Source organism: Beta vulgaris, chromosome 2, assembly GCF_026745355.1.
Source record: "Beta vulgaris subsp. vulgaris cultivar EL10 chromosome 2, EL10.2, whole genome shotgun sequence".
Classification (NCBI taxonomy): domain Eukaryota; kingdom Viridiplantae; phylum Streptophyta; class Magnoliopsida; order Caryophyllales; family Amaranthaceae; genus Beta; species Beta vulgaris.
Window position 1 is genome coordinate 1,418,283 of NC_079203.1, and position 27,921 is coordinate 1,446,203.

At 34.5% G+C, this 27,921-nt stretch overlaps 3 protein-coding genes, 1 long non-coding RNA gene and 2 other non-coding genes across 8 annotated transcripts; 5 read left to right on the forward strand and 1 right to left on the reverse strand.

Annotated features, from left to right (window-relative positions):
* Positions 1–70: 70 nt before the first annotated feature.
* LOC104887780 (probable phospholipid hydroperoxide glutathione peroxidase) lies at positions 71–2,945 on the reverse strand. The gene is made up of 6 exons (XM_010672522.4): positions 2,497–2,945; positions 1,691–1,767; positions 1,489–1,550; positions 863–981; positions 603–770; positions 71–346 (listed from the first exon to the last, which is right to left on the reverse strand). The coding sequence occupies exons 1-6, from the start codon at positions 2,761–2,763 to the stop codon at positions 317–319; spliced, it is 723 nt and encodes a 240-aa protein (XP_010670824.2). The 5' UTR covers positions 2,764–2,945; the 3' UTR covers positions 71–316.
* A 2,570-nt stretch (positions 2,946–5,515) lies between these two features.
* Positions 5,516–10,120, forward strand: LOC104887779 (uncharacterized). The gene is made up of 2 exons (XR_007270886.2): positions 5,516–5,954; positions 6,624–10,120. It is a non-coding gene; the product is annotated as an uncharacterized LOC104887779 (long non-coding RNA).
* On the forward strand, positions 6,186–6,291 carry LOC125495363 (small nucleolar RNA snoR103). The gene has a single exon (XR_007272001.1). It is a non-coding gene; the product is annotated as a small nucleolar RNA snoR103 (small nucleolar RNA).
* On the forward strand, positions 7,685–7,788 carry LOC125495362 (small nucleolar RNA snoR103). The gene has a single exon (XR_007272000.1). It is a non-coding gene; the product is annotated as a small nucleolar RNA snoR103 (small nucleolar RNA).
* Positions 10,121–13,448: 3,328 nt separating the features above from the next.
* Positions 13,449–21,597, forward strand: LOC104887778 (probable protein phosphatase 2C 60). Its single transcript, XM_010672520.4, has 11 exons — positions 13,449–13,726; positions 14,375–14,498; positions 14,883–14,946; positions 16,350–16,458; positions 17,129–17,282; positions 18,164–18,289; positions 18,424–18,547; positions 19,265–19,341; positions 19,561–19,613; positions 20,458–20,512; positions 21,108–21,597. Exons 2-11 carry the CDS (start codon positions 14,382–14,384, stop codon positions 21,321–21,323), a joined length of 1,095 nt encoding a protein of 364 aa, XP_010670822.2. The 5' UTR covers positions 13,449–13,726; positions 14,375–14,381; the 3' UTR covers positions 21,324–21,597.
* Positions 21,598–23,146: 1,549 nt separating this feature from the next.
* On the forward strand, positions 23,147–26,638 carry LOC104887777 (hypothetical protein). Of its 3 annotated transcripts, none has more exons than XM_010672519.4 (4): positions 23,148–23,667; positions 23,785–23,970; positions 24,079–24,317; positions 25,221–26,638. In XM_010672519.4, the coding sequence occupies exons 1-4, from the start codon at positions 23,604–23,606 to the stop codon at positions 26,439–26,441; spliced, it is 1,710 nt and encodes a 569-aa protein (XP_010670821.2). In that variant the 5' UTR covers positions 23,148–23,603; the 3' UTR covers positions 26,442–26,638. The 3 variants fall into 3 exon arrangements, with proteins under 3 accessions (XP_010670820.2, XP_010670821.2, XP_048494043.1); XM_048638086.1 differs by having other exon boundaries at positions 24,088–24,317; XM_010672518.4 differs by having other exon boundaries at positions 23,147–23,667; positions 23,785–24,317.
* Positions 26,639–27,921: the final 1,283 nt, after the last annotated feature.

Genomic DNA, 27,921 nt, shown 5'->3' on the forward strand with positions numbered 1-27,921 from the left:
GAACTTGACACAATTAATGTAATTTTAGTTGTCTTTCTGTAATGTTTAAATCAATTTAACAAGAGGTACATAAGGAGATAAAGAAACCCATTTACAACATCAAAGAAAAAATTTCGCGCCATTGATATGTGCTAGCTGTTCTTGATCCACAGACCAGGTAAATCAGTTTAAGTATTGGGATTACATTTCACTTTGGTAGGTTTACAAGTATCCATAAGTCATTTCTTCAAAGGAAAATATGAAGAAAACAATATTATTCGTCACTGATGAAACTATACCGCGCTTATCTCCTCTTTTTGATCTGTACTATGAACTTTTATGCTGCCAGCAACTTCTGAATGTCTTTCTGTAAGTTCAAAATGTTACATGATTTCATTAAACGTCTTTAACATATCATAGTGCACATAGATGATGGAAATGACCAAAATGAGTGGCGAGCATGGGATAGACTAAGGGCATGCTTAGTTAACTTGAATGTTGCAGGAATTATTAAACTGTTTATTCAAACTTATTGGAATGTATTCGAACTAACTGAAGCAACATAGAACCTAGTACTTCATGCACAACTAGACAGAAACTTTAATGAGAGCTGAGGATCATACCTCGATTTGCAAAGGGGATGTTGTAGGTGCGTATCTCTCTACAACCTTGCCATTTTTGTCAACCAGGAACTTCTCGAAGTTCCACTTGACCAAATCACCAAAAAGCCCACCAGCACTCGACTTAAGGAACTGATAAACTGGAGCTGTGTTTGAACCGTTCACATCCACCTGTTGCAGTCAGTAGAAGTTATGGGTTCAGTAAGTTACTGGTGAGGTATGGTTCTCTTTGCCATTTTGAGCTGGAGAGTTCACAAACAAACCTTATCAAAAATGGGGAATTCAGCTTTGAACCTTGTACATGCAAAACTTTTAATCTCAGGGTTTGATCCAGGTTCTTGGCCTCCAAATTGATTGCACGGGAATGCTAGAATTTCAAAGCCTGCACATGAAATGAGTTACTATCACCTTAGCAGTCTGCAAAATACTACAGAAGGCATAGTTCAGATAATTAAAACCAATCAAGAGCATTTGTTTTCAGAACTGCAGTCAGTGACTCAGTAGGACGAGAGTTCAAACATACAACACCAGCTTGTTTAAGGAAAGAAGCCAAAATACTGGAGAGGCTAATGAATACGTTTGCTTTACCATGACTATGTACATGTATACATGACATCAATTGCACTAATAGATTCATGAGGTTGTTATAGAACAATATTCAGGTGATTGCATAGTACCTATGTTACTCAGGACTTCTGCATTTTACCTCAAATATCCATGTTGGATCGAACACATACCTTATCAGCTAAAATCATGGAAAAATCGATAAATAGCCAAGTGAGTATCCAAGCCCGACTAACATAGCACAAATATTTCTCTAACAAGAGCAAGGAAACCCCCCAAAGGATAGAGATACAAAAACAGAAGATAGTACCCAATGCCAACTTACCCTGAGTTTTGTACTTCTCGTACAAATGTGAGAGTTCCGTATAGTTTGATGATGTCAACCCACTGAAAACCAAAAGACAGTCACTTTCACTATTAATACAGGACAAACACGAGTACTTAGGTATCAAATAATAAAATGGCACAGAAGATAAAGCATGTCCTTTGAGTGTGAATGAAATGCTAAGGGAGATGTGAAAATGTACCACTGTGAAGCAACATTGACAATTAGGAGAGCCTTCCCCTTGAATTTGCTCAGAGCAACATCTTTTCCATCAATATCCTACATCGTATACATAACGATAAGTTCGACAATTTAATTTTGTTTCCTACTCGACATGCTAGGAGGCCAACCTACCAAAACGGCAAAACCTCCTCTCAATAGTAAATTCCAAGATTGTAGATCAAAAGACTCGATTCAGTCCTAAGCAAACCTTAGACAATGTGTATGCATAATCTCGTACACTGCGTATACAATCAATCACATTCAATAATTCAACCCCATATCAAGCAAGTGATTGTGGTTACTTAATTTACAGTTATTTAAAAGAAATCAACAAAATTGCACCCTTAAAAGTCATTCAATATCAAATTTTGAGCTCCATTGACCATTACATATTACAGCCACACCTAATTTGGCTTACAAAAAACCCATCCTACAAAAGAATTAACAGGATGATAACAGTCCATCACCTTCATAGTAAAGCCAGCATATAAATTCTACACATCTAGGAAAAAGCAGCATAAATTATACTCATTGTACAATAACAACAGGAAAAAAAAGTCTTCATTTTCACTGAAGGAACAATCCAATGCTAGTTCCAACAAAATCCAGCATAAATTCTACTTATTTTAACCCTAATTTTCAGCTAGATTAGTAACAAAATGTTCTACTTCTCCATCAAAAATCACAGAACAAAAAGCTACAAACATGAAATTACTTGTACAACATTAAAGATAACAAATTTATCCAAATTTTGGCCAGAAAAAAAAGAAGCAATGAAGCAATTACCTTTACTGTAAAGTCATGGATAGTTTTCTCTGTAGCTGCTCTAGCATAAACCCCAGAAGAAAAATTCCTTGATTTCACAGAAATCCCATCAATATTTGATGATTTTAGAGAAAACCCATCTTGAAAAAATGATGAATTGAAAGACCCAAGTGCTAATTTTCTGGAAATTGAGTGAAGAACCATAGAAGGAAGTAAATTAGGGCGAGTTTTCGCATTTGAAATTGATAATGAGGGTAAAGGAGAACTGAAAATTGAAGAAAAAGCCATTGATTTTTTATGGGTTAAAGATTAAAATGCATATGCAGTGAATCGTTTTTTATTATAAGGTGCGAATTCAGGAAATTAATGAGAGGGGGGATTTGTAGTGGCAATTGTGGAAGACACGTGGTGATGAATGCCTACTTCAACATTTACAAATCAAGAATCGAATTCTAATTATCTTGTGGTGAATGATCAATCAACGCTTTCTTTCTCTATATGACATTTGTATGCATTTATTACATGAATTGTCTCTTTGCATGGTCTTACGCGCAAAGGTATAGGATAAGTATCCTACACCTTGTCCATGTGGTTGGTTTTTGACAGTATTTTTGAAAGTGGACCAACTCTTTCTCTTTCATCACTCACTCATTCACTCTCTTTTTCTCTCATTTATTTGCTAAAACAATTTTTTTAATGTACAAACGCATATGGTTTGGTGTACAATAATGTACGAGTGTACATTTGGGGATTTTCAGTGATCAAAGTAATGCATCAGTGTACATTGTGATTTATTGAATTTCGGTATGGGACTGTAATTGTACATATTGAATTTCATTAGTGAACAAATATTAACACACCAGTGTACAAAGATTGGAAATTACTCACTTGACATATTTCGGTATGGGACTGTAATTGTACATATTGAATTTCATTAGTGAACAAACATCAACACACCCAGTGTACAAAGATTGCAAATTACTCACTTGACATCAGTTTCAGAAATTGGGTTACTTTCAGCTGGGGGCTGTCATTGTACATTTTGATTTTGTTAATGAACAACCACGAAGCAAAGAATGTACAAGGAGGTTGAGTGTGGAAAAGAAAGAAGTGGTGAACAGTATATAGGGGAAATGATGGTGGTTGACATCAAATCAGTTATTAAATGGTAAACAGTAACTGTCAAATTAGTTACTTTTTGAATTTTCGATATGTACACTGGATGTAATAGGATTGTACATTGGCTGTCAAATCAATTACTTTTTGCATGTTGAATGGTGCGTTTCATTCTTATTGTCTTGCGTTTTGGAGCTGATGTAGGATGCTCATTCTACACCTTGGTCCAGGATCTACTAATTGGGTCTTAGGATAGTATAGTATGGATTCGGATCCTCTAGAAAGTAAAGTTGAATCCTGACCATATATTATAAAATCAAGGGTTCATGATTAGTGGGAAAGGAAAAGATATGGGCAGGATATTCGGGGGAAAATAGGGGGGTTTTGGGAAAGAAAATACAAGCTTTAATTTCTTAATCAATGACTGATATCTAACGAACTCTACCATGTAGATTTATTTTGAAACCCCAGAGGATCTCAACACGTATTATAATATTGTATTAAAAATAATATATCCTTGATGGTGACGGGCTGACGGCACCCTATGTCTTAGAAAAGATTTGATCCCGTGAATTTAAATTTAGAACCAAATAACGTTTGATGTTATAATTTAAGGTTAAAATATTAATAAATAAAAATTATAATCACTTGGGGAATAACCCGGGTCTAAAAGTTAGTTTTATATAACTAAAAAGGCGTGAAATAAAGAATCTTGATTGAATTCTTAGGGGCTTGTTCTCCCCAGCTTATTTTCAGTTCAGTTCAGCTCAGTTTAGTTCAGTTCAGATCAGTTCAATTCAGTTCAGCTCTTGACAATACTTTTACTCTCACATATCACTATTCATTTCAGTCCAGTTCAGTTTAATTCAGTTCAATTCAATTCAGTTCAATTCAGTTTAGTTCAGTTCAGTTCAGTTCAGCTGTTTTATGCCAAAGAAAACATTCCCTTAATCTATACATGTAAAAGGTCATGAAATAAAGAATGTGGATTTGAAGTTTCTGCTTTTATTTATAAAACTAGTTTTTGAGCAAGAAATATTTTGAGTTGGTGTCTAGACAAGCATCTATGATTTTATTAAGGCTTACGTGGAATGTCTACAATCTATTATTACACCCTTCCTTTGTTATGGCTATCTCAAATTAAAGACCCTATTCTTCTCTTCCCAACTGGAAAATCGATAGTTCTCTACTATACTAAGGAATTAAAGTATGTTATAGGCTTCGGCTACACTGTGATCCCAATCAAAGATTACCCTTTTTATAAATGGAATCTCCTTCCAAGGATTATCTTGGCTCACTTTTTGAGTATCGATTACAGGCTAAGGAAGATGGTAATGAAGATATGAGCTTATTGTATTTACCCTAAATGAAAAATCAATTTATACAAAATAAAAGGCCCTAAAATTTAGAATGTGAATAATTGGAATTTGATTTATACATATACAACATCATGAAATGAAAGATGTCAATTGAAGTTTCATTTTTTTACCTATAAAACTAGTTTTTAGCTCCGTGTAATATTTTAAGTTGTTGCTTAAACAATATTGTAGAAAAATCACACACTAAAGTTGTAAAAATTGACGATTGCCCTGTTTATACTTTGTTTACTATAAGCTATAAGATCATATTTGGATCAATGGTTAAATGACTAATGTTCAAACTCTTTCTGAATATAATGACTAGTTTAATCTATTTAGTGGCTAGTTTAATCTATTTAGTGACTAGTTTAATCTATTTAGTTCTCACATTTTTTTATTGACTAGTTCAATCTATTCGGTAAAACTACCAAGTTAGTTTCTAAACTTGTCGGTTGAACCTATGACCTATCATTCACAGCACATTAATCTTAGTCACTAGATCAAAACATCTCTGGTAATTATCTACTACCTTTGTTACCCAACCAATTGTAATTTGTAAGCATTAAACATTTTTTTTCCTAATTTTATCTCGATTAGAAATAGATGGGCAAAACCCTAACCATTGAGCAATTTTGAAACATCAGTAGCCATTTTTTTGAAAAAAAAAATATCAGTAGCAAAACTCTGCCTTCCTCTGTATAAGGTAAATTGAGATCTTGGCCTTCCTCGCCATTATACTCCTGGAACAACCCAGAAGTTTATTGTTTCATTCATCCCCATTTTCAGTTATCTTCTTACACTTTGTTGTTTTACCTTCTTCCCCAATTTCTTTCAAAAGTTACAGTTTTTATTACAGTGTTTATTCATCTGGGTACATTGTTGGAGTACTGTTTTTAATGGGTTTTCACCATTGATAGAAGCTAAAAAATTTACAGCATTCATAACTGGGTTCTTAGAGTCAATTGGTGACTTTCAATCTTTGGTTAAGTTTTGGACATGCATTTGGTATTTCCCTTCATTCTTAATTTCTTATTTACTTTCGAGTTTTCTATAGATTTTATTATGTGTTCTTGTGTATGAGATCATGTTTAGAAATGACAGATTTTATGTGGGTTTTTTAAAAAAAATTGTTGGAACTTTTGCAATGTGTACAAGTTCTACTCAGTGGAAAGTAAGTTGGATTTGAATGTGTATTGCAATAATTGGTTATTTTTGTCCTAATTCTTGGTGGGTCACTTAAATAATGTGCACTTGCTGTAAATATGGACGAACATTCAAGTTGTTGGGTGGTAATAGGTATTGCATTAGTGTGGCAATCCTTGATAATAACCAACATACACAGACTTGCTCATTGTGTAAGATATGGAGCTCTTATGGTTGATGTGATTGAAAATTTGAAATGTAATTGTCGTGATATTGTGATGGGTAATACTATTGCATATATTTTGTCCAACTGCTAATTTTGAGTTGGATGACATTTTTTATTAGAAGAGTATATTAGACTTACTTTTCGCTTTGATTGACGGTAATAAATGGTGCTAGTGGTAATGAATATAATTGAAATTTTGTGAGAAAATGTCTATTTCAATATCTATGGTATTGAAACTTCATCCCCAGATGGCCAAACATGTGAATCTTATATATTTCCTTTGCCACTTAATACCACTTTCCCAGGTGGTAATGGACGGCGATGATTTTTTGGGAAGAAAATAGATGTTATGGGATGAAATACAATTGACATGGATTTTGACATTGGGATTCCTTTCGTTATCATTTCCACCATTTATGGCCGCTTACCAAAGAGCCATTAGAGCTGTGTAGATTTTTGGTCCATGGTACTGTGGGGGCACAATTTTGTGCACTAGCTTTAAAGATGCTCATACAGAAATGCTGGTTTCTATGGGCTTCTTATGGAGTATAACATGATGCTCATATAGGACTTACATACTTTGATGGAAAAAGGATCAGTAGAAATTGCTATGGAATGTTTGATGCAATGAAATAGGTAGTGTTTTTTGTTTGATGTGCAATTGAGTTAAAGCACGCGAAGGGTGGTGCATAATCCTCTTGCGTAAGAGTCTGAGAGAAAGTGAAGGAAATGCAAGAGAATGCACGTAGATGACTTTTAAAATGAGCCAGAATGTGAATGTCTTAATGGATTGTTAGGGTCCTTCAGCGCAGAAACACAAATGATTATATGATGCTTGCTTTTGGGACTTATAATGTATTCTTCCTGCAAAACACAAATGATTATATGATGCTTGCTTTTGGGACTTATAATGTATTCTACTTGCAAATAGCACCCATGCACTAACCATCAGCAAGAGGAAAACTAATGAATTCTTTGATGATGGATTGACATGATGCTCTGTGAGTGTTCAAATTGTATTAATGTTTCCTCACTTTCAAGAAGAATTAGATTAATGGCTTTTTAACTGTCAAAAATTTTAGGTTAATGGCTTCCTCTAGTTTCAAGATAGTTATGTTGAGTATCCTAACCTTTGTCCATTCTGATGGTAGTGTTTTTGTGCTCCTATTACAGCTTGATAAAGAGTAATTTGTGGGTCTGTAAATGGACACATAAATCACACTTACGGCCTACGAACAAGTTCTCTATGAGTGTTGATAAATATTATATGTGCTTGGTATTTTTTTTCAAACTTGAACAAGCTCATTATAAGTAGATACTTGAATCCTGAAACAAAATAACACCGTTGTCCATCTCACAGCTGGGCATTAAGTATGTGCTTCTGCTGCAAAAATGGACAGTCAATAACGTGCAGGTGTTGAGATGGGCATTTTTGAGTTTAGGATGCCCTTGTATGGCCTGCATACAGTCACAACTTGGAGACCGACCCCCGCCCCCAACTACAAAGGGAAGTCGTGAAAGTTTAGAGATAGTTGTCCCCTCATTTGTTTATTCTTTTGCCACGAATGTATTATGTACAAGAGCATTTTCTGGCCATTTTTGGTGCAGCAGCTGCAGCTCTCCCTTGTAGTCCAGCGAGCGCAGCCAGTAATGTAATGTTCACTACACCTTTAAGATGAAGAACATCTTTGATAGCTGTTGAGAGGAGCTGAATTGGGTGCATGTTTGTTTGTCATTTTTAGGCTTTCACATTGTTTTACATTAATATATGAATTATATACTTCATGATAGGTCAGATTTTTTTTATGAAACTTTTGTATAAAGCTTGATGGTTCTACCAAAACAATAATCTACATATAAGGAAATATTATGTACGTACAAAGTAAATGCTAAATCTGAAACTTTACATGTTTACAATACGCTTTGCTGTTTCTCCTCGAAATCTGACAATTCTGCTTCTGCCATTAGATTTCTTATCGATCAAGTTGTAAGCAAATTTTGTAAATTGTCATTTCTAGGAGCTCAGTTTCTGCACATTCTTGTTGCTGGGATGTGCTGACAGCTGAGGATGAAATGTTCATTTTCGTCATGATTTTCTTGTCGAGAACATCAGGAATAACTTTTTTCTTTTTATCCCACCTAAAGATAAGATAGATAGGTTCTGTATATTTCTCTCTTTCTGTTGTATCTTAGAAGATAAAAGGTTGTCGTTTTCTTCTATCTATCTGTTTGCTTCCATTTATTAGTCTGAATGTGTGGCTCCTCTTTACAATGACTTCACAGATTGTCTTGGTACCTTGCTGACTGCTGCCTTGTAGGATCATATATTCTGGTTACATTCTTGTTTCTGCCTCTCTGGATGGGTTTTTCTGCCCTGTAACACCTGTTGATCACAATTTTCAGGTGTTCAAAGTTGGAACAAAGCAATCAAGAAACAAAGCAATCAAGAAACAAATGCTGGTGAGCTATGTTCACCTGCTGATCATCTGTTTGTGTTGACGCTTCTCTTGAATATGTTTGCAAGTTTCAAGGATATTCAGCGTGCATATAGTTTGAAAAATATTTGAAAAATATGCCCGTGAAAGATTTTGTTGCGTAGAACTCGGTGCCATCCCTTTCATAGCAAAATGGAGCAAGCAGCAAAGCTCTTTGAAACCATGCCTAACAAAGATACTGGCAAGTAAGCTTGCTAGGCATATGGATGAAGCATGAAGAGTAGTCGAGGTAGCACCAAGCAAATATCGTTACATGGAACACTATGGTAAGTGGATATATACTTTATAAACTATACAATGATGCAAATTGGACTAAATGAAATGATGGCTCAAATTTTGAACCTGATCATTCAAGAATAGCTGGTGTTTTAGCTGCCTGTGCTCATCTAAGTTTCCTTGAAGATGGGATGACAATACACATCTATGCCTTGGAGCATCATTTCGAGTCTTTAGAAGTTGTTACGCTAAATATTGGACCATTACTCTTGTTTTGGAGGTCTTCTACAAGTCTCAAAAGATATTTTTTGTTGGAACTTGGAATGCGACTATCTCAGGACTTGCAAGCTATCAATGGTCATGGCCTAGAAGCACTGAAACTCTTTGATGCAATGGAACACGAGGTCTGAATGTCTGATGCCATAATCTTCATTGCAATACTTGGGGTATGTAGCCATTCACCCTTGGTGACACAAGGGTGCTCAATATTTGCCGCAATGAATGACTTTGATATGCCAGTAAACTCGTAACACTATGGTTGCATGGTTGCTCTCTTGCGTCGTGCCAACTTGCTGAACACAGTAATGCAGCTCGTTAAATCAATGCCATTAGAGCCAGGATAGAGGATTTTAGGCACATTGCTGAGTTCGTCCGTGATTCATCAAGAATAAAGGTTGCAAGAGTAAGTAATGGGGAGTTTATAGCAAATAGAGTAATCTTTTCTTTTCTAGGAGTTCATATTCTTGCACTTTAGATTCCATTTCACGCAATCTTGAAGGAATGAAAATCTGGTTTGAGTGAGATAACAGAGTCGCTTTTACAAGTAATCAAGCGATGCGTGCGAAAACAAATATAAAACTCGATTATGTAATAATATCTATGTATTTTTTTTCACAAAATTCATTGTGTTTTCTTCATTTTTAAGATCAATAAATTAGAGGTGGTATAGATGTTTTTGTTAAGTGAGGTATAACGGCAAGAGAGGAGTGCATTTGTACTTTATTAGTTGAGGGTATAATGGGGTTTATAATTTTTGGTGTCCCCCTCTCTTCCCCTATATAATAGAGATCTTTACTTGGGAATTTGCTACAGTTATAAAATATACTGTATAAATGAAAAGTTGACCAACTAAACTAAGTACTAATTAAGCTTACAATGTTATTTTTTTAGTTGGAGATTATAATGTTTATGTACACAAGAATTACCCTTTATTTTTACTTTTTTAATTTGCATGGAATGCTCTATGTTATTCACTTACTCTGCTATATTTTCTTTTATATATTTTTTACTTGGAATTTTTATACTATTTATAATTAGAGAGTATTTTTTAAATTCTTCATAATATATAAGAAGAAATATAGTCATGTGGGGTCTTTTTATTTTGTATTAATGAGTACTTTATTAATATTCAATCGTTATAATTTTTACTAATATGTCAGGTAGTGAAAGATATTTAAGAGCAAAGAAGTGCATTAGCAAACGCGTACAATGAAAGTATGAAAGATATAAAAAAAATACGTAGGGAGTATTTGTAATTTCATATTGCCAATTTTCAAAGAAAAAAGTTTTATATGATGGAATATGTGCATAAAATGTTTTGTGTTATTATAACTTTGTGTTATTATAACTCAGAATCTTTTCACTTAGTAATGCTAAGATAGAAATTATTGCCTACTCTACTCCACAACGAAAATTAATTCTATTGGTACCATCTACAATCACATCAGTATAGATGGGAGAATGTTTTTATATACTCCCTCCGTCTCATAATATAGTGCTTATTTCATTTTTGGTGGGTCAAACTTTAAAATCTTTGACCGAATATTCTCATTTGTATATATAAAAAAACATATTAATGTGGGATCTTGTTAAATTCGTATCAATGTGTAGTTTCATAATATAACTTTTTATATTTTTCATTAATACGGAATTGAAGATATTAAAGGTCAAAGTTACGTCTTAGAGACCGTGTAAAAAAGAAACAAGCACTATATTATAGGATTGATGGAGTAGTTTTTTTCCTCAAACAAATCCGCTATTTCCAGTAGCGGTTCATCTCATGATGATATTACTACATTAACCGCTCATGGCAATAGCGGTTTATGCCTGCAATTATGAAAAAAATGTTCATCAATCGCAATGTAATCCAAAGAAGAATTCCCAAATACAAACAATTAATCAGATTAAGGGTCTGTTCGGCAAAAGTAGTTGTTGTAGTAGTTGTTAGCTGTTGGGGTAGTTGTACCTGTTCGAATAACTGTTAGTTGTCTGCCAAAAAGAGAAATTCAGGAATCACATCTTGAATTTAAGGATTTCAAATTTTGGTTTACCTAGAAAAGAGTAAAAAATCACATACGATGAAGAAACGAAGCAAAACAAATCAATTACAGAAATAAACTAGCAAAATTAAGGATTATATATCAAAAGGAGTGTTTCTAAACTTACAAATCAACTAAACGGCAGAGAGAGAGGCGTTGCCTTCTCTCTAGAGAAAAACACCTTAGCTCCCACCAAAAGAAAACCTAACCCCCAAATCAATTTCTTTAGAATTTGAAACCTTAGCCTCCTCTTTTCTTCTCTTTCTCCTAGATCTAGTCTTTGTTATAGCTTAGCTTTGTCTACTAGCCCAATTTTTCTTGTCCTCAGTCGGACTTTTAGTTTTCTAGCCTCTTGATTAGCTTTAGTCAATTCTAAAATCAGCAATCAATTTGGGAATGGTTGTTCGCGGTGTGGGTTCCATTCGTCCATGGTGGTTCGTTAGTGTTCACGTCACCGATGTTTCTTTCGTCTCTGTGGTTGGCGACGATTCAAGGTATGGTGGTCACTTTGAGAAGGTTTGGAGCTATCTCGGTTTTTATGGTGTTTGTCTCGCCCCCCGTGACGGGTTTCACTCGATTGGACCTGGGGTGAAGGTGTTAGCCGCGGCGGAGCTTCCACAAGTGTTCCTTTGTGCTCCTTTTTCTTCTTCTCGTTTACCTTGCTGTTTGTATGTTGTATCTTGTAACCATCCTTCGGGATATTTTAGGGGGTGTCTCTTGTTGTAGACACCTCCTAGCTTTCTCTCCTGATCAAAAAAAAAAAAAAATCAACTAAACGGCACCATCTATCGTTGGTATTGCGAATTTGTTGTCACCAAATAAAAAAAATCAACTACTTACATTATATTTTACATGAGAATAATAAAACCAACATTTTTTTTTACCTATTTTTTCCTCCAATCTAAATAATAAAAATACTTGTTGTAGATTAAACAATACTTCCACATGACACTATACTCAAGCTTTTAATATATATTTATGATCTCATTAAAAAATATTAACGATGTGTAGCTACTAAGAATAGAACATATGACCTTTGAAAAAACATGTCAGAGTTTAACCACCAATCCATTAAAATTTCAATGTTTCATGTTTCAAAGCAAAACATAATAAATTCTTATAATTATATGTAACTAATAAGACATAAACAAAGCCTTTTGATCTCTAATACTTTTATTAAAGTAATAACATTCTCTTACCCCCACTTTCAATTCCATTGACATTGTTATTTTTATCCCAATTCCTTTGAAAGTTTTTTTAAAAAACAATTTATCACGCCATAACGTCCATTTTACAATTTAGCACTAGAAAGAAAATTACAAAAAAGCTAATAAAATCAATTATGAAACTTACGATTAATAATATATTTGATAATTGTAACTTCCCGAAACATCGCCTGGCAAAAAATACTAGTTTTTAAAATGATAAGGCGTTCATACACAATACTGTGCATTCCTACATTTTAGTGAAACGATTCATGGCCTTATATACCCATCAAAATATCGGAATTTGCAAATAACTCTCTAGGGACTTTTGGTTCACGAAGTGGTATAGGTTTGGAATAAGGAATAAAACCGGGGTGGTATTGGGTTGAAATTTGATACTTGATTCTATGTGTTTGGATTTATCTTGGAATGAATTTTTTCCTTTTATTTTTATACCTGAAGGTTTGATACGAGTCATACCCACCTCCCCTTTGGGTTTCTAAACCCCATACCTTATGGGTTTGATGTATGAATTTATAAATGTAAAATTTTACAAACAAACACTAGATATAGGTTTTAGTCATTCTAAACCCATACCTCATAGTCTAATATCTTCAACCAAACACCCCTCAGTTTCGTGTTTGGATCCTCTAGAGTTGTAAAATAACTCTATATGGTAGAGTTTGAGTAATATCAACCATTGAATAAAAAATCAATATCTCATATATTCTCTTTTCAAAATCCCCTATTTTATCTCATCAAAATCCACCCCTAAATCTTCCCCTTCCACCAATATGAACCCTTGATTTTAAGATGTATGATTCAGATACAACTCTACCGTGTAGAGTTTCACTGAAACTCAGGATCCAAACTCCTCAGTTTCAGCCATCGTCTCATCTGCCAAATTTATGAAGTTCACATTTCTCAAAAAGAGATAACCATACTTCTAAGTTCTAACCTTTATCTAAACTTTCTTAATACTTCCATTTTTTCCTTGTCAAATTTACTCTGCTTTTTTAAAGCATAATAATAATAGACAAGCAGAAGATATAAAATGGTACTAATCCAATAATTCTTCTCTCTTTGTCCCCTTTTTTTCTCTCTTTCTCTCTCCTTCTTCTTCAGCTGTGCGTGGACTTGATCAACATTTTTGTACGACAAATTAAGTAGTCAAGTTAGTAATACTAAACCCTTATCTCATTTTACAATTTCCACTTTCAGTAATTTCTCTTTCATTCTTTAATTAATCTTTTAATGTCTAAACTCTTCTTTTGATGTAAATTATAGTTTTAATCAACTGGGTCTTTTTCATTTTTCTTGATTTGTTGACTACTGCAAATTTTAACAGATACCCATCTGGAATATGCTCTAATTTAGTGCATGATTGTGTTCTTTGATCTGGGTTTTCTACAGTTTGATTAATTTCTGTGTAGTTTGTCGGTTAATATTGTTGCTTCTTTTTGTTAAAGATTGTAGTTTTTGGTAGTGGGTCTTCTTATTGTTGCTTGATGTAGTGGAATTGTGTTAATTAAGAGCATAAAATTGTTGCTTGATAGTGGAATTGTATTAATTAAGTGCATAATTGTGTTTTTTGATGTTGATAGTCGAGCATTTATCAAGTATATGGTCTTTTGATGTTGATACCTGCATGATTTGGATTTGAACAGTATTATTTGAATCTGGGTACTGCTACTTATCTCTATATTTCTATGATTTAATGCATGTGATTTATAATAGTGAAAGTTAGTTACTTGTGTAAGTGGTTCTGGAGATTTGATGTAATTGAGGTTTGAGAGCTTATTATTGTTTGATTTGATTTCAGCTAAAAAATGGGCGTCTATCTTAGCACGCCTAAGACTGAGAAATTCTCAGAGGATGATGAGAACAGCAGGGTTAAATTTGGATTATCTTCAATGCAAGGTTGGCGAACGACTATGGAAGATGCTGTGAGTAGCCTGTTGGAGTCATTTTGTGATGAGTAGTTGATCTTGGTGCATAATTATCTCTGTTATTTGAAAGAAGTTATGTATGACTTAGTGACTGACCTAATAGATATGTGTCTGTAGTAATTGACTGTGCAATATTCTATTCTGCAATTTTTTGAACTTTTGTTGCTCTTAAGTTATAAATTTATAGCATTTATATAAATATCATGTTGAGTGGACAAGAAAGTATGTAATATGTGAGGATCTGACTTCTCCTGTGATGGAAAACACTATATTGAATCAAATAAAAACTAGAATTGCCTCTCACTTTTTTCTTAGCGCATTGAGCACCCTTGTTTTTTTTTTGTGCTGTTTTTTGACTAAGCTAATCATTTGTTTTTCTAGCATGCTGCCTTTCCTGATCTGGATGATTCAACTTCATTCTTTGGTGTTTATGACGGTCATGGAGGTAAGCTATGAAAGGTTATTCTATATCTTTTGAGAGAAACAAACTTTTCTTCTTAGTATGTGGGTGGCATAACTGCACAAGACAATGCTGATTTATTGACAGCTAGAGAAAATGATGGCCAGTTTGATCTTTTCAATTCTCCCTTTTTGGGTGGGAGTTCTGGTAGTGTTTATTTTGTTACTTCGAGGTCCATTTTTTTTTTATTAACCTTGCTCGTATGATTATATCTCATGAATCTTTTATGGAAGATCCATTAATATATACCATGCTTCTGGACTGTGTGATCAATGTGTATTTTATTCAATGCAGATCAACCTGTTAGTTGTTGCATGCATGGTATGACTATGTAGTTATGCTTCCTGATTTTCATCTTTTTCCAAGGATAAGGGAAAACCAACTACATTATGAGCGTGCATGATGTTGACTAGAAGCTGCACTCATAAGAATAGTGGAGACTTGAGGTTATGTTGAATTAAGAAGAAGTTGAGGGAGGTCAAAGATGCCTTAGATGGAGTGAGTTGAAAAGGATATGAACGAAATGGGATTGCATAGGCATATAGCACTAGATAGGATTGAATGGAGGAGGAGGATAATGGTGGACGATCACTGAGATATAGTGTTTATACAATCAATCCCATCCTTTGGGATAAAGGCTTGGATATCGTTTGTTTCTTTGTTTGTCCTTTCTGTACATGATATTGTTCTTTGTAAAGAATGTTTTGAAGCATTATAAGGTTCTGACATGTTAATCATACACTAGGTCTTCCCAGTTCCGATTACCAGAAGAGGAGAGGATAGGCCTATTGTAATTCTCTACAAGTCTACAATACATGGTTAAAGTGATCATTGTTGTGAGCTGATCAACTTCCTCAATTCTTATGACCACACGTATAAACTTCCTCAATTCTTATGACCACACGTATAAGTTATCAATGTAAATGTTTAATACCTCCTACTCTGTTTTCTAGGACTTGACCTTTGCAACACCAGTGTGTTATCAATCTACTTCGCTAGTTGCTGTACTTGATGGTCTCTAGATATAAATGTTTCAAACTTTCAGTTGGTAGTTTCTCCTCTGTGATCTAAGCGTTCATTTCTTTTCTGCATTCTTGTCCTACTTTTCAGCTCTTTGTGGCTGCAGGTTCACTAGTAGAAATATTAATGATATCCTTCTGGCTCATGTGTGTCATGTTGGAAGGTTTCATTCCTATAAATTTGACAGATAATATTGCCTTTTTATTTCAGGATGTAGATATAGGAGATGCATACAATGAGTTTATTGATGTCTTTTTGAGCTTTAAAACATAATTGTATGAACTATCAAGTCTCTAGGTTGATCTTGCTTTGTGACTGTATAGTTACTTGTTGATCTCACTACTCAGGCTAACCTTTTGTTTCTATAGGTAAAGTAGTTGCCAAGTTCTGTGCAAAGTACCTTCATCAACAAGTTCTGAAGAGTGAGGCATATTCTGCTGGAGATTTATCAATGGCTCTGCAAAAATCTTTCTTTAGGTAATTGTATGGTTACCGTGGGATTCTAGGATTTCCACCAAATGTCTTTGTCTTTGGTTTCTTGCTGGATCTTGGGCTTCCAGGATCAGGTGGCCCTGAATGATCTTGCAGTTATGTTATTTTTACATCATTTATGCTATGTCCTGCATTTATGATCAATTAGATTCTTAATCATTTAATTCTAAAGAAATCTAGAAAAAAAAGATTTATTCCTGTGGATGTTTGATCGTGATTGGCCAAGGGCTTCAATATTGGCAGTTCAGACTTTTAGTTTGAACACAGAACTAGCCTCCTTTCACTCAGAGTTTCAATTTTTGAGCACTAGATCAAGAGGAAGAAAGCCTTCACCAAGCTTGTGTAGTCAACTGAAGCACCTTTTGATAGTGGTTCCAGTAACCTTTTCTCGGTTTTTCTTCTCCATTCACCAACACTGGTGTTGATAAGGTTGCTGGATTGGCAATCTTTGACTGAATTGAGTAATACCTTTTCATGATAAATAATGTCCCTTTTCATGTTCTTGCATCTGGAAATTATTGGAATGCGAGTTTTTGGCCCCTTTTACGACACATCTTAATATTTATGGCTCATATCTGGAATCTCTTTTTGCTGGCCAAGTCATCTGTTCTTACTCTTTCTTCCGGTACTGATCAACATTGTTTAACTGTTGCAGAATGGATGACATGATGCGTGGACAAAGAGGGTGGAGGGAGCTAGCTGTTTTGGGTGATAAAATAAACAAGTTTACTGGAATGATAGAGGGGCTAATATGGTCTCCAAGGGGTGGTGATGGCAATGAGCGTGATGGTGATTGGGCCTTTGAGGAAGTGGGTACTTGTATTAGATAACTAGACAAGTAGTTATAATATCAGTAAAACGTTATCTTCTTTTAGCATGTATATTTGATTTTCTCTATTCCAATTCTTTCATTAATATTATATCCCCTTAGCCTATCCCATTTTGTGCCACTTCATTACATTTCAAGAAGAGCATTGTCGATTTTGTGAATATCAATTATACTATGATCATCTGGTGTTTGGATTTTTGCTGATTCTCACGACTTTTGATTATGATTCTGTGATATGTATAGCCTTGGAGTTGAAGACACCCCTATTTCATCTTGTTTGCTTTTTCCTTTTTGTAGGTTTCAAACAAACTAATTTGGTCCATAGCTTTTCATTCATGATGTTAATTGATTCTGGCATATCAATTTCACCATGGAGCCGTATTCATTTCGGTTATGGCTTTTTCCTTTTGCTTCCTTGTTATACGGTGTAATGCTGATTCAAGAGGATTAAGTAATGAATTTGTTCTGTCACACTCTTTCTGATTGTTATAAGATCTTGTGCTCATTTATTTCATATTCTTTTGCTTTATTATACAATCTCGTGGTCCTTCACTGACATTCAAGGTCTTCAGAAGCTTTATGTCTCGTCTCCCCCCCCCCCCCTCTCCCTCTCCCCAGAACAAAGTTCCAAGTTTGGCAATGTAAGGAAGCTTTAAATCTAGGAGCAAATGTATATATGATAGTACTGTAATGGAAACATGCTAGATGTGCGCAAATCCAAGTCTAAGCATTGAAATCTGGGATCATAGGACACTAGATATTTGTTAATATCATTGCAAGATATTGTTTGATCGAATGTCTTACAGACTGATATGCTACTATGTTGTTGCTCTGGTGTTGACTTGATTATATGTCAACCAGGGGCCTCATTCTGATTTCTCGGGTCCTACTTCTGGATGCACTGCATGTGTTGCACTTATTAGAGGCAACCAACTTCTTGTTGCAAATGCTGGTGATTCTCGCTGTGTAATCTCCAGAAAGGGGCAGGTACTTTTGAAAGCAGTTCATGCTTTTGGTAGCCTAAAAGAAATGGATATATGATACTGATATCCTCTTAGTTTATTGCTTTTCGTAATAAGTTTCTTGATTTCTTGAATTTAGCCATCCTATACCATTCACAGGCTTATAATCTGTCTAGAGATCACAAACCTGAACTGGATGCTGAGAAAGAACGAATAATAAGAGCTGGCGGATTCATCCATGCAGGACGAGTAAATGGCAGTCTGAACCTAGCAAGAGCTATAGGTACTTGAAACTCCTGCTTCTGTTCTTTTCTTTGCTCATTATTTTTTTCAAATTCTTATGGGAATAAGATTCTAATGCTTTCTATTGCTAGCAGTGTTCACAAGTTGAATTGAAACTCTTTTGACCTGGTTGGTTTTCATGAACTCAAGCTTCAGCTTGACTTGCATGTTTCGCTTTTTTTTTTTTTTTTTTTGGAGGGGGGGGGGGGAGGAATACCCTTTCTGTAGAAGTTGAAAACTTGATTCGTTGGATAGTGATAATTCTAGAAAAACAATGACGTAAAGTAAGTTTCTTGGAATAATCAGAGTACAAGAATTACTCATTAAGCAACAATTCCTTGGTCCAATTCAAATTAAACAACAGACTCTTCAGGTCTCTGTTTTTTCAAGTTCCTTACTGGAACAAATTTAGAATCATTAATCAACAAGTCAATGACAAGTGATCAGCCATGTCAACAGATTCAACCCACAGAGTTGGTATAGTGGCTAGTGAGCAGCTTGTGTGTCTTTGGTATTGATTATTGAGAGCTCGATTATCTAGCTACTTAACAAACTCGAGCTCTGGTCATAGCTGAAGCAAGCTAAGCTAAAATTGAACTTAGAGTTGGTAGATCCCAAATAGCTTACTATCCAGCTCGGCATGCTAAAACCTGTAGAGGTGATATGAATTGTTTTTAGTGAATATTATATGTTAATTAAGGTTGTTTGTCTTCGATAGGTGATATGGAATTCAAGCAAAATAAATTTCTTCCTGCCGAAAAGCAAATTGTAACAGCAAATCCAGACGTAAACACGGTTGGTATCGTACATTCGTACTGTAGCATATGTATTCTGTCGATTGTAGTTGCTACTTTTTTGTCCGTTTAGTTTCTCAGTAAATCCTTCATTTCTTTTAGAAGGTTTATAGTCATTCTTGCTGTGTCCTGCCTTATCCTCTTTCTATAGTTCCAACCCTACCAGCTCTGACAATCCCTTTTTTAATTTTTAAATTTTTTTTTCCTTTGTATTGAGTAGGTTGAACTTTGTGATGATGATGATTTTCTGGTGCTAGCCTGTGATGGCATATGGTAAGCACTATCAAGCCTTTGCTTCCTGGGTAACTTATTGAGCTGCTGTTATGCTGGTTTTTTTCTTTTCTGTGCTTGTCTGCTAAACAGTTAGCAAATTTTTCCTACAAATACATATTGTAGTAACTAGTTCATGCTCCCTTTCTTTTTCGGGTATTTATCTTGGAGTTGAATGAATAATTGTGGAACTCATGACCTATTGTGCTAAGAACCAAGATGATTCTTAGCTAATTTCTTGGTATAACAGTAGAATTAGAGGAATTAGGAAGAAGGATTAATGAAGAAATTAGGAGAAAAAATACTAAGATGATTGTATTGATGATTAACACTGATTACAACCTAGCCAACATTCGAGAGATTGGAGCTCTCCCAAGTAACAATTCCCTCTCTAAACTTATGAATTTTCAAGATGCCTTTCTCTCTGTAATTATCCCTATATGTAGAGTATTTTCCTTAACGCACTACCTAGCTTATTTCCCAAGCTAACTTATGAAGATACTATCTTAATGACCCTCCCCCTAATATCAGTTTTTAGCATATCGCTTCAATTCTTTCAAATCCTAGTCCAGTGCCAGTTGGCATATTAAGAGGGTAAACCTTAAATGAGTATTCCCTTTTATTTATGATTCACCATTCTAGACCTGTTTTTTTTGGATGAAAATAAAAAATGTTTTGTTCTTGATAAATTGAAGGTTATTTAACCAATAATAAATTTAGCAGTTGCACTCGGTACATATGTCTATCTATTCTTGACTTAAAGATACTGTTATCACTATTTTGCATTTGCTTGCAACTTCTATTATAATGTAACACAAGGACTGATCTCTCTGTTGGTTGTTTAAAGGGACTGCATGTCAAGCCAGCAGCTTGTTGAGTTTGTTCATGAACAATTAAGCACGGTAAGTGTGCAATTATTGAGTAGTTTTTAAATTTGTATTTGTGGACAAAAATATAGCAGTCACATTCTTAATACCTTTACATGTACTTTTAGTAATGTGTTTAAGAAATATAGCTAGTGGGTTTGTGGGTGGAAGCGGGCGACTGGGAGAAGAAGAGGGAGGGAAAGGGTGAGATGTTTTATTGCATTGAATGCCAAGGTTACTATATGAGTTTGATTGTTTTTTATTTGAGGGTATATTTTTAAATTAGGGTGGACACCAAGTTCTCCCCTCTTCCCTGATATAATAGAGATATACTCTTGGCTACCTCATTTCTTGAAATGGTACGCCCTATATCCAAATCATCTTTGGCCTCACTCGATTTCTTCCAAAATCTTTATTTCGAATTGAGTATCTGAAGTTGTTCGTGTGCATCCATCATGATATACACATCTCAGCCAGCCTATCTTCCTTATATGATCTTTCCTAAATGTTTGAACACATGTCGAATAACTGTCATAGAATGTACAATGAAGTAGTTCACTATCCATGTCCATGCTTCCTTGTAAGTCCATACTCTTCAATTGTTTTTAACAATGTTTGCTCGACATTGCAGGAAACTAAACTCTCAGTGGTGTGCGAGAGAGTGCTTGACAGGTGTTTGGCCCCATCAACTGCTGGCGGCGAAGGCTGCGATAACATGACAATGATTCTGGTTCAGTTCAAGAAACCTATACAACCAAATGTCCCTGCATCTACCAACCAAGAGCCATCACCATCTGAACCAGCTGCTGAAGTTACTGATTCCAAACAAGAACCAGAACAGACTTAATCAAGCTAATGAAGGAATAATTTGTTGATTTACCAGGTTATTTGTAAATGATCCAACATCCAACTGAAGATGATGACTCAACTAGTGGTAATATTTCTGTTATAACGTGCATATAACGAAAAACTGGAGCTTTATAATAGGATGTACAGAATTTTTGTGTTGAAATAATTCCTTTCAAGTACTAGAAAAACATTGTAGACCACTTAAAGATGCTGATTAGTGATTACTGCTTCATGTCTTTTTGTTTTATGGTAGTTCTTTGCTTTCTCTTTTTTTTTTTTTGTCCTTTTTAACTGCACTTCAGTTGGCTTATAAATTTTGGTTTTTTTTTCTATCTTTATACTATGTTTGTTCTGTTCTGAAAAGTCTCTTCATTTCTTTTGGGTACAAATTAAGGAAATACTGTATGTTGTGGTGTGTCTTTGCTAAGTAAATTATCAATATAGTAGAAGTAATTGACATGTTGTTGATCTTTTCAACAATATACTTCACCAAATTAAGAACATTTAAATGATCCTAATTACTTATCACTTATTGACGTAGTGATTGTAAGGTCCTCCTCTCACTCCTGTGACAGGAGTTCGATTCCCATCTATTGCAAGAAGGATATTCAATTTCCCCTTTTTTTGCAAGGAAATTCTCCTTACTTTTAAATTTTATTTTTTTAAAAAAAAACTTGTCAAATGTAGAATACATGATAACTCGTCACTCTATAATAATTTCTTAAGGTTTACTTGTGTATTTTTTCGTTGATATAAAAATTCCAAGAAAGTGGAATTTTATAGGAAGTAAAATAAGAAGAGGTTGTTTGTTTGACAATAATGTAGAAAGTTGCATTTCTTAGGAAGTTTTATTTCTTACAAAATGAAGGAATTATTTACCTAAGAGAACCTAGGGATTAGATGGCTAGGAAAATACTTTTTCCATCCCACCATATCAGTGTTTGTTTCATTTTTTGTGGGTGAAATTTTATAATCATACTCATGCCGTATCTTGTTAGATTCACTTAATATGTAATTTCATAATATTTACTTTTTATATTTTAATAAGGAATTGAAGATCAAAAGTTTATCTTGAAAATCATGTAAAAAAAGAAATAAGCAATATATAATTGGATAGAGGAAGTAGAATTCTAATGAGAAGTTTTACTTCTATAGACAATCAAACAACTTTTGTCACTTCTGGAAATCAAAACTTCAAGGGAAAAACAAATTTCTTAGAATATAGAGTACTACTTTCTGCATTCAATTAAACACATAGAACTTTAGTTTACCTATTATTATTAAAATTTAACGTGTACTGGAATCCAACTCACCATCAACAATTAATAGTCTTATAAATATAGTCATGTCTCAACCAAACAATACCTAGTGATTTCCTCTTGAGCTATAAATAGAGGTGGTAAAAATTGGTAGGACCCGTTAACGAGAATCGAACCCGACACGAAATTAACGGCTACTGGGTCAAGGTTTTCGACTTGTTTAAGTAAGCGGTTTGACCTGACACGACCCATTTATTAAACGGGTTAGGTTACTGTTGAACATTTTTAACATGAATTCGACATGACAACTCGTTTAACTACAATTCTACTGTAAATATTATTAGTTAGACTTGAAATAATTTGAATATTTTTCATAAATATATAAGATTGATTATTTGGTTGTTCGATTTGGTTCATTTAGGCAAAATATTAGTATATAAGACGTAGATTAAGAAATATGTGATGTACATTTGTTTAATTTATATATATATGTGCACTTGATAAGAGAATCAATAAACAGGTTAGAATCAATTGTTATTGACCCAAATTAAAATGGGATGTTCAACCCAATTACCGATAAATTCGACACGAATTTGACCCAACACGATCCTTTTACCAGCTCTAGCTATAAAAATTAAAGAATACACTATTTTACTTTGAATGAGACTTTGGACCCACAACATTTGCATGGGGAATCACAAATGAAAAGACAACCAAATAAAAAGTATTCATAGTTTTTTGTGCGAAGAAAAAGGGATTCAGATTGATATTCGATTTTTTTTGGTTAGTGATATTAGGAGTATATTATTCCATTCCTCACAAAAAATAGTTTGAAAAAAATAGTCAGCATAAAAGTTTATATTAACTCTTTCCTTCTTAACTTCTTTCCACCATTAGTGACACTCAGCAAACTATTTTCTCTCTCCTACCTTCTTAACTTCCTCTGTTACTCCCCTCTTCAATTCTTCATCAATTCATCAAAACTTCAAAACCCAAAAACACCCAATTTTCTCTTATTTATGGAAAACAATATTTCTCAAGAAAATGCCACATTTTTTGCTGATCATAATTTACCAATGCAAGGTTAGTTTTTTCTCCAGAAAAAAGAAATCTTTTTTATAAACCCCAGAAAAAAATATACAATCTTGATAATTTAATTTGTTAAGTGTGCAAAGTTTTTATCTTTTTCTGTTTTTGTAGGGGAATTCGTGATGAAAGATGGAGATATTAATGGTAAAAATTCATTAATGGAAGCAGTAAAATTAGAAATAGAGATGGAAAAAAAGAAGATTAGGGAAGAAATAATTGCTTCTGAGATTCTTCAAAGAAGACAAGAATTGGAGGCAGAAGTTAGAATGGAGCTTATGATGGAGAAACAAATAATGGGTATGAGGAATTTTTATAATAGGGTTTCAACTGCTGATACTTCTAATATGTTAATGAATTATGGGTTTTTGGGTGGGTCTTATTTTCATAAAAATCTGCTGAATGTAGGAAGTTCAGATGATGAAATTGGGGAGAAAATGAAATTAATCAATCATACTCATCCTATTGAAGGAGGGGCTGATGATTCCTTGCAAATTAAGTCACACCCACTTAAGAATAATGTGTGTGGAGATGGAGAGAAGCAGAAGATTGTAGGTTTGGGTAAATGGCCATTCGAACGGGACCCGAATTTGGTTGTTGCAGGAAAATCTATGGCTGAATTATGTAGGGATGAAGTATTGGATCAGGTGAGGTGTTTTTTTTCATAAGCCTAATTTTGATCAGGTTGAAGCTTGAAATTGTTCTTCACTGATTGTTTGAGGCATTGAATATTTTGGTGTTGATTGGTTGTATTCTTAGTTGTTCTTTTGCTTAATACATGATATACATGTAGCTCTGACTTATTAGTTTTTGGATGGGATTGTTGTGATAATTCACAAATTTTGATTATGCATGTTATATAGTGGCTTATTAGTTCTTCCTTCTTAATATGAGAATCTTGACAGCTTATTGAATTACATGTAAATGCTATTTCTTCCTGTGGGATGCAGGAATTTTCTGCAAACACCATCACTATTTATTGGTTTTTGAGGTGTTACTATTATTATTGTTGCAGGTAACATGTAGTTATGAACATATGCTTTTAAGATACTACATCGCTTGTTTTCTAGAGCTACTGTCATCTTAACAATACAACAACGAGGCGAAAGCCCAAGTCTTGATCCCAAATGATGGGATCGGCTGCGTGCTACTGTCGTGTGTCGTCTTACATCATCATTATTAGACAGTAATTCATTCCGGAGGCTTGCCAAATTAATACTTGGGTACTTGATTAATCAGTCTGCACTTCTGTATAATATGTCAGTTTTTGTTTGTAGGTATTGTTGTTTGATGTTATGTTTAATCTATCTTTGAGCCTTCCTCATGTTTGGAGCAATTCATGTTATTCTAGTATGGCGAATGGATGAATAACGATTAAATAAAATCTTGTTTTTGCTTTCAGTTGGTTTCCCATTAATATACTAGCTGATTGATTGCAATTAGATCTTGAATCCCTCCTTATTGCCCCATGTTCCTGTAGGTTTCCTTGGCTAAGGCAATATCAATATGTTTTTTGAGTAGAAAATTGTGTTCTTTCCAATGTTTTGCAGGCTATGCCAAGTTCGGGCATCATTGGCATGAAAAGGAAAGCTGAAACATCAGAAGTAGCATGTGATGAGGAGACGGCTTCTGTTGCAAACAAGGACTTGCAGAAGAAGAAATGGTATTGTTCCTTGTGTGAAGTTTCAGCTACATCAGCTGGAGGTTTGAATCTTCATCTCCATGGGAAAAAACATAAAGCAAAGGAAGCAATGTCTAAGTCTGGCGAAACTGCATGCAGTATTAGCACAGATAGTTGTTCAGCTGATAATTCAATGCAGCCTGTGGAGCAAGTGAAAGACCAAATGCAGCTGATGGAGGAAGACAACGACCAAGTGCCGGCTACGGAGGAAGAGAAAAGCCAAGTGCAGCCAATGAAAGAAGATGGAAGCGAAGTGCAGCCTGTGGAGCAAGAGAAGAAGCAATTGCAGCCAGTGGAGCACGACAAAATCCAAGTTACTAAGAAATGGGAGTGCTCTTTGTGTCAGCTATCTGTTACTTCTGAGACACTTTTAAGAAGTCATCTCCAAGGAAAGAAGCACAAAGCAATGGAGGCTAAACTTGGAGTCAATCAAGGATTGAGTGACAATCATGCTGAAACAGCAAAGGGTAGAAGTGAAGATGCAAAGAAATGGTACTGTTCGTTATGCCAAGTATCAGCTTCGTCAGAGAAAAATCTGAATGATCATATTAAAGGAAAAAAACACAGGGCTAAGGAAGGATCACTACTCCAAGAGGCTGGTAGCATGGATTCTGATTCAATAGACAATATCTCAGAAGATGTGAAGATTGAGAGTGTAAAGAACCTGGAGGGAGTAGAAGGTCTCAAGAGCGAGCAAGAAACTAGAAATACAAGTATAGAACAAGGCAAAAGCCAAGTAAACGAGCAAGAAATAGTCAACACGTTGAACATAGTGAAGATAGGATCCGAGGGGAGGAAGCAAGAAAGTAACTCTAAGGTATGCATGGGAACAGAAGAGTTGGAGAAAAGTGGTTACCAAAACCAAGAGATAAGAAGGGAACTTGTGAAGCTTTTTCACTGCAAGATGTGCAATGAAGGAACTTATGATGAAGCAGCAATGGCTAATCATAGGAAAAGTAGTAAGCACAGGAATTCGCTTCAGAAAATTGGTGGCGGTGTCATAGTTGTGTCAAGCGTGCGTAAGGAAGCCGTAAATAGTGAGAAAGGTTCCCAAGATGCAGCACTTGAAGGAAATGAAGGTGTCAACTAATATTTATCTTGGAGAACAGAAAGCTGATGAGATTGGTGACTTAACAGAAAGCTGATCTAATTTTGTTAAATATTTCTTCATTGTTCATGTACTTCTTAGACTTTTCCTTTTCTTTTGTTCTTTAAGATTAAACAAAGGTTTCAACCTTTGGGGACGGCAATTGGCACTTCTAATTACTAATACTAACTATTTGTTGATGCAACTTCTTAGAAAAATGGTCATCTTCTTCCTATTTGTTGATCAATCACTTATCACATTTGGTTATGCATAGTTTAACGGGCTTCAAGGGAATGCACTTGGAAATTTTCATGAGCCGAGCACAATAAATTTTCATGAGCCGAGCACAATAAATTTTCATGAGCCGAGCACAAGCTCGAAATACTTCTATACTATTTTATATTACACATTAATTTACTTGAAATTAATTGTAACAATGTGCACAATATTGATGAGAAGCTCAAAAGAAGTAGCTAAAACGTAGATATGCAAAGGTTATAACAAAAACGAGTATTTAGTTTATAATTTTCAAACTCTAATTGAGTTGTAATTCGTACTTGAAAATCTTAACTTTGCAAGGCTTAAAATTTTGCTTGAGCTCAAGCGTTTAGGTCGAATTCCCCTAAGCTTGGGTTTGGTTCGACACGTTAACACTCCTAGTAATGACTCAAGTTCCTTGTTGGACCTCGATGAAAATTGAAAGGATATGGAGTTGTCCTAAAGTAAACAAGGGAGTATAATATTTTAGTGTTGCCCCATTCTGATTTTGGGAAAGATTCTCTATGAAGAAATGCTGTAATTTTCAGATATTGAACATTCAAAGAATAGCTTCATATGTCGTCATTTAAATGATGCTACATTCACATTCATATGCTTTAAGAAAAAAGAAAATTAGACACCTCAAGAAAAGAAGGAACTTATGATATGAATATATGATATGATTCCACTAATGTGCAGTTTCACAGTAACATTGTTGAACTTAATACTGGACTATTTGTGCAAATCTATTTATCTATACTAATATATTAAAAGCCGTGCCTAAACAAGAAACGGTGCCACGTGGTGCTCTCCCTAAGAGAGTTTTACTCCATGTAATGCACAAGAATAAAAAAAAATTAAAAATTGCGTAGTATAGGGTTTGATCTCGGGACCTCAAGAACACATACAAAAGTCTTAATCATTAGACCAAACAACATTTAGTACTATCATCTTAAATTATACTATTAACAAATGAAATTTTTCCTTATTCGGGGCGTAGTCCGGGCCTAATAACTAGTTAATTTATAATAGTAATAAAAAAAGGCCAATCTACAGTACTTTTCCATGTAACAGGCATGCATTTATTTGATGATTTTAACAGTATAAAGTTAAAGACAAACAGGAAACAGTTCAAAGAACAAAAATAGCTATAGTACTAGTAAGATGGGATACTACTATCATTTAGCCTTTAGAAAACATCTTCAAATAAAATTAAGATAAGATT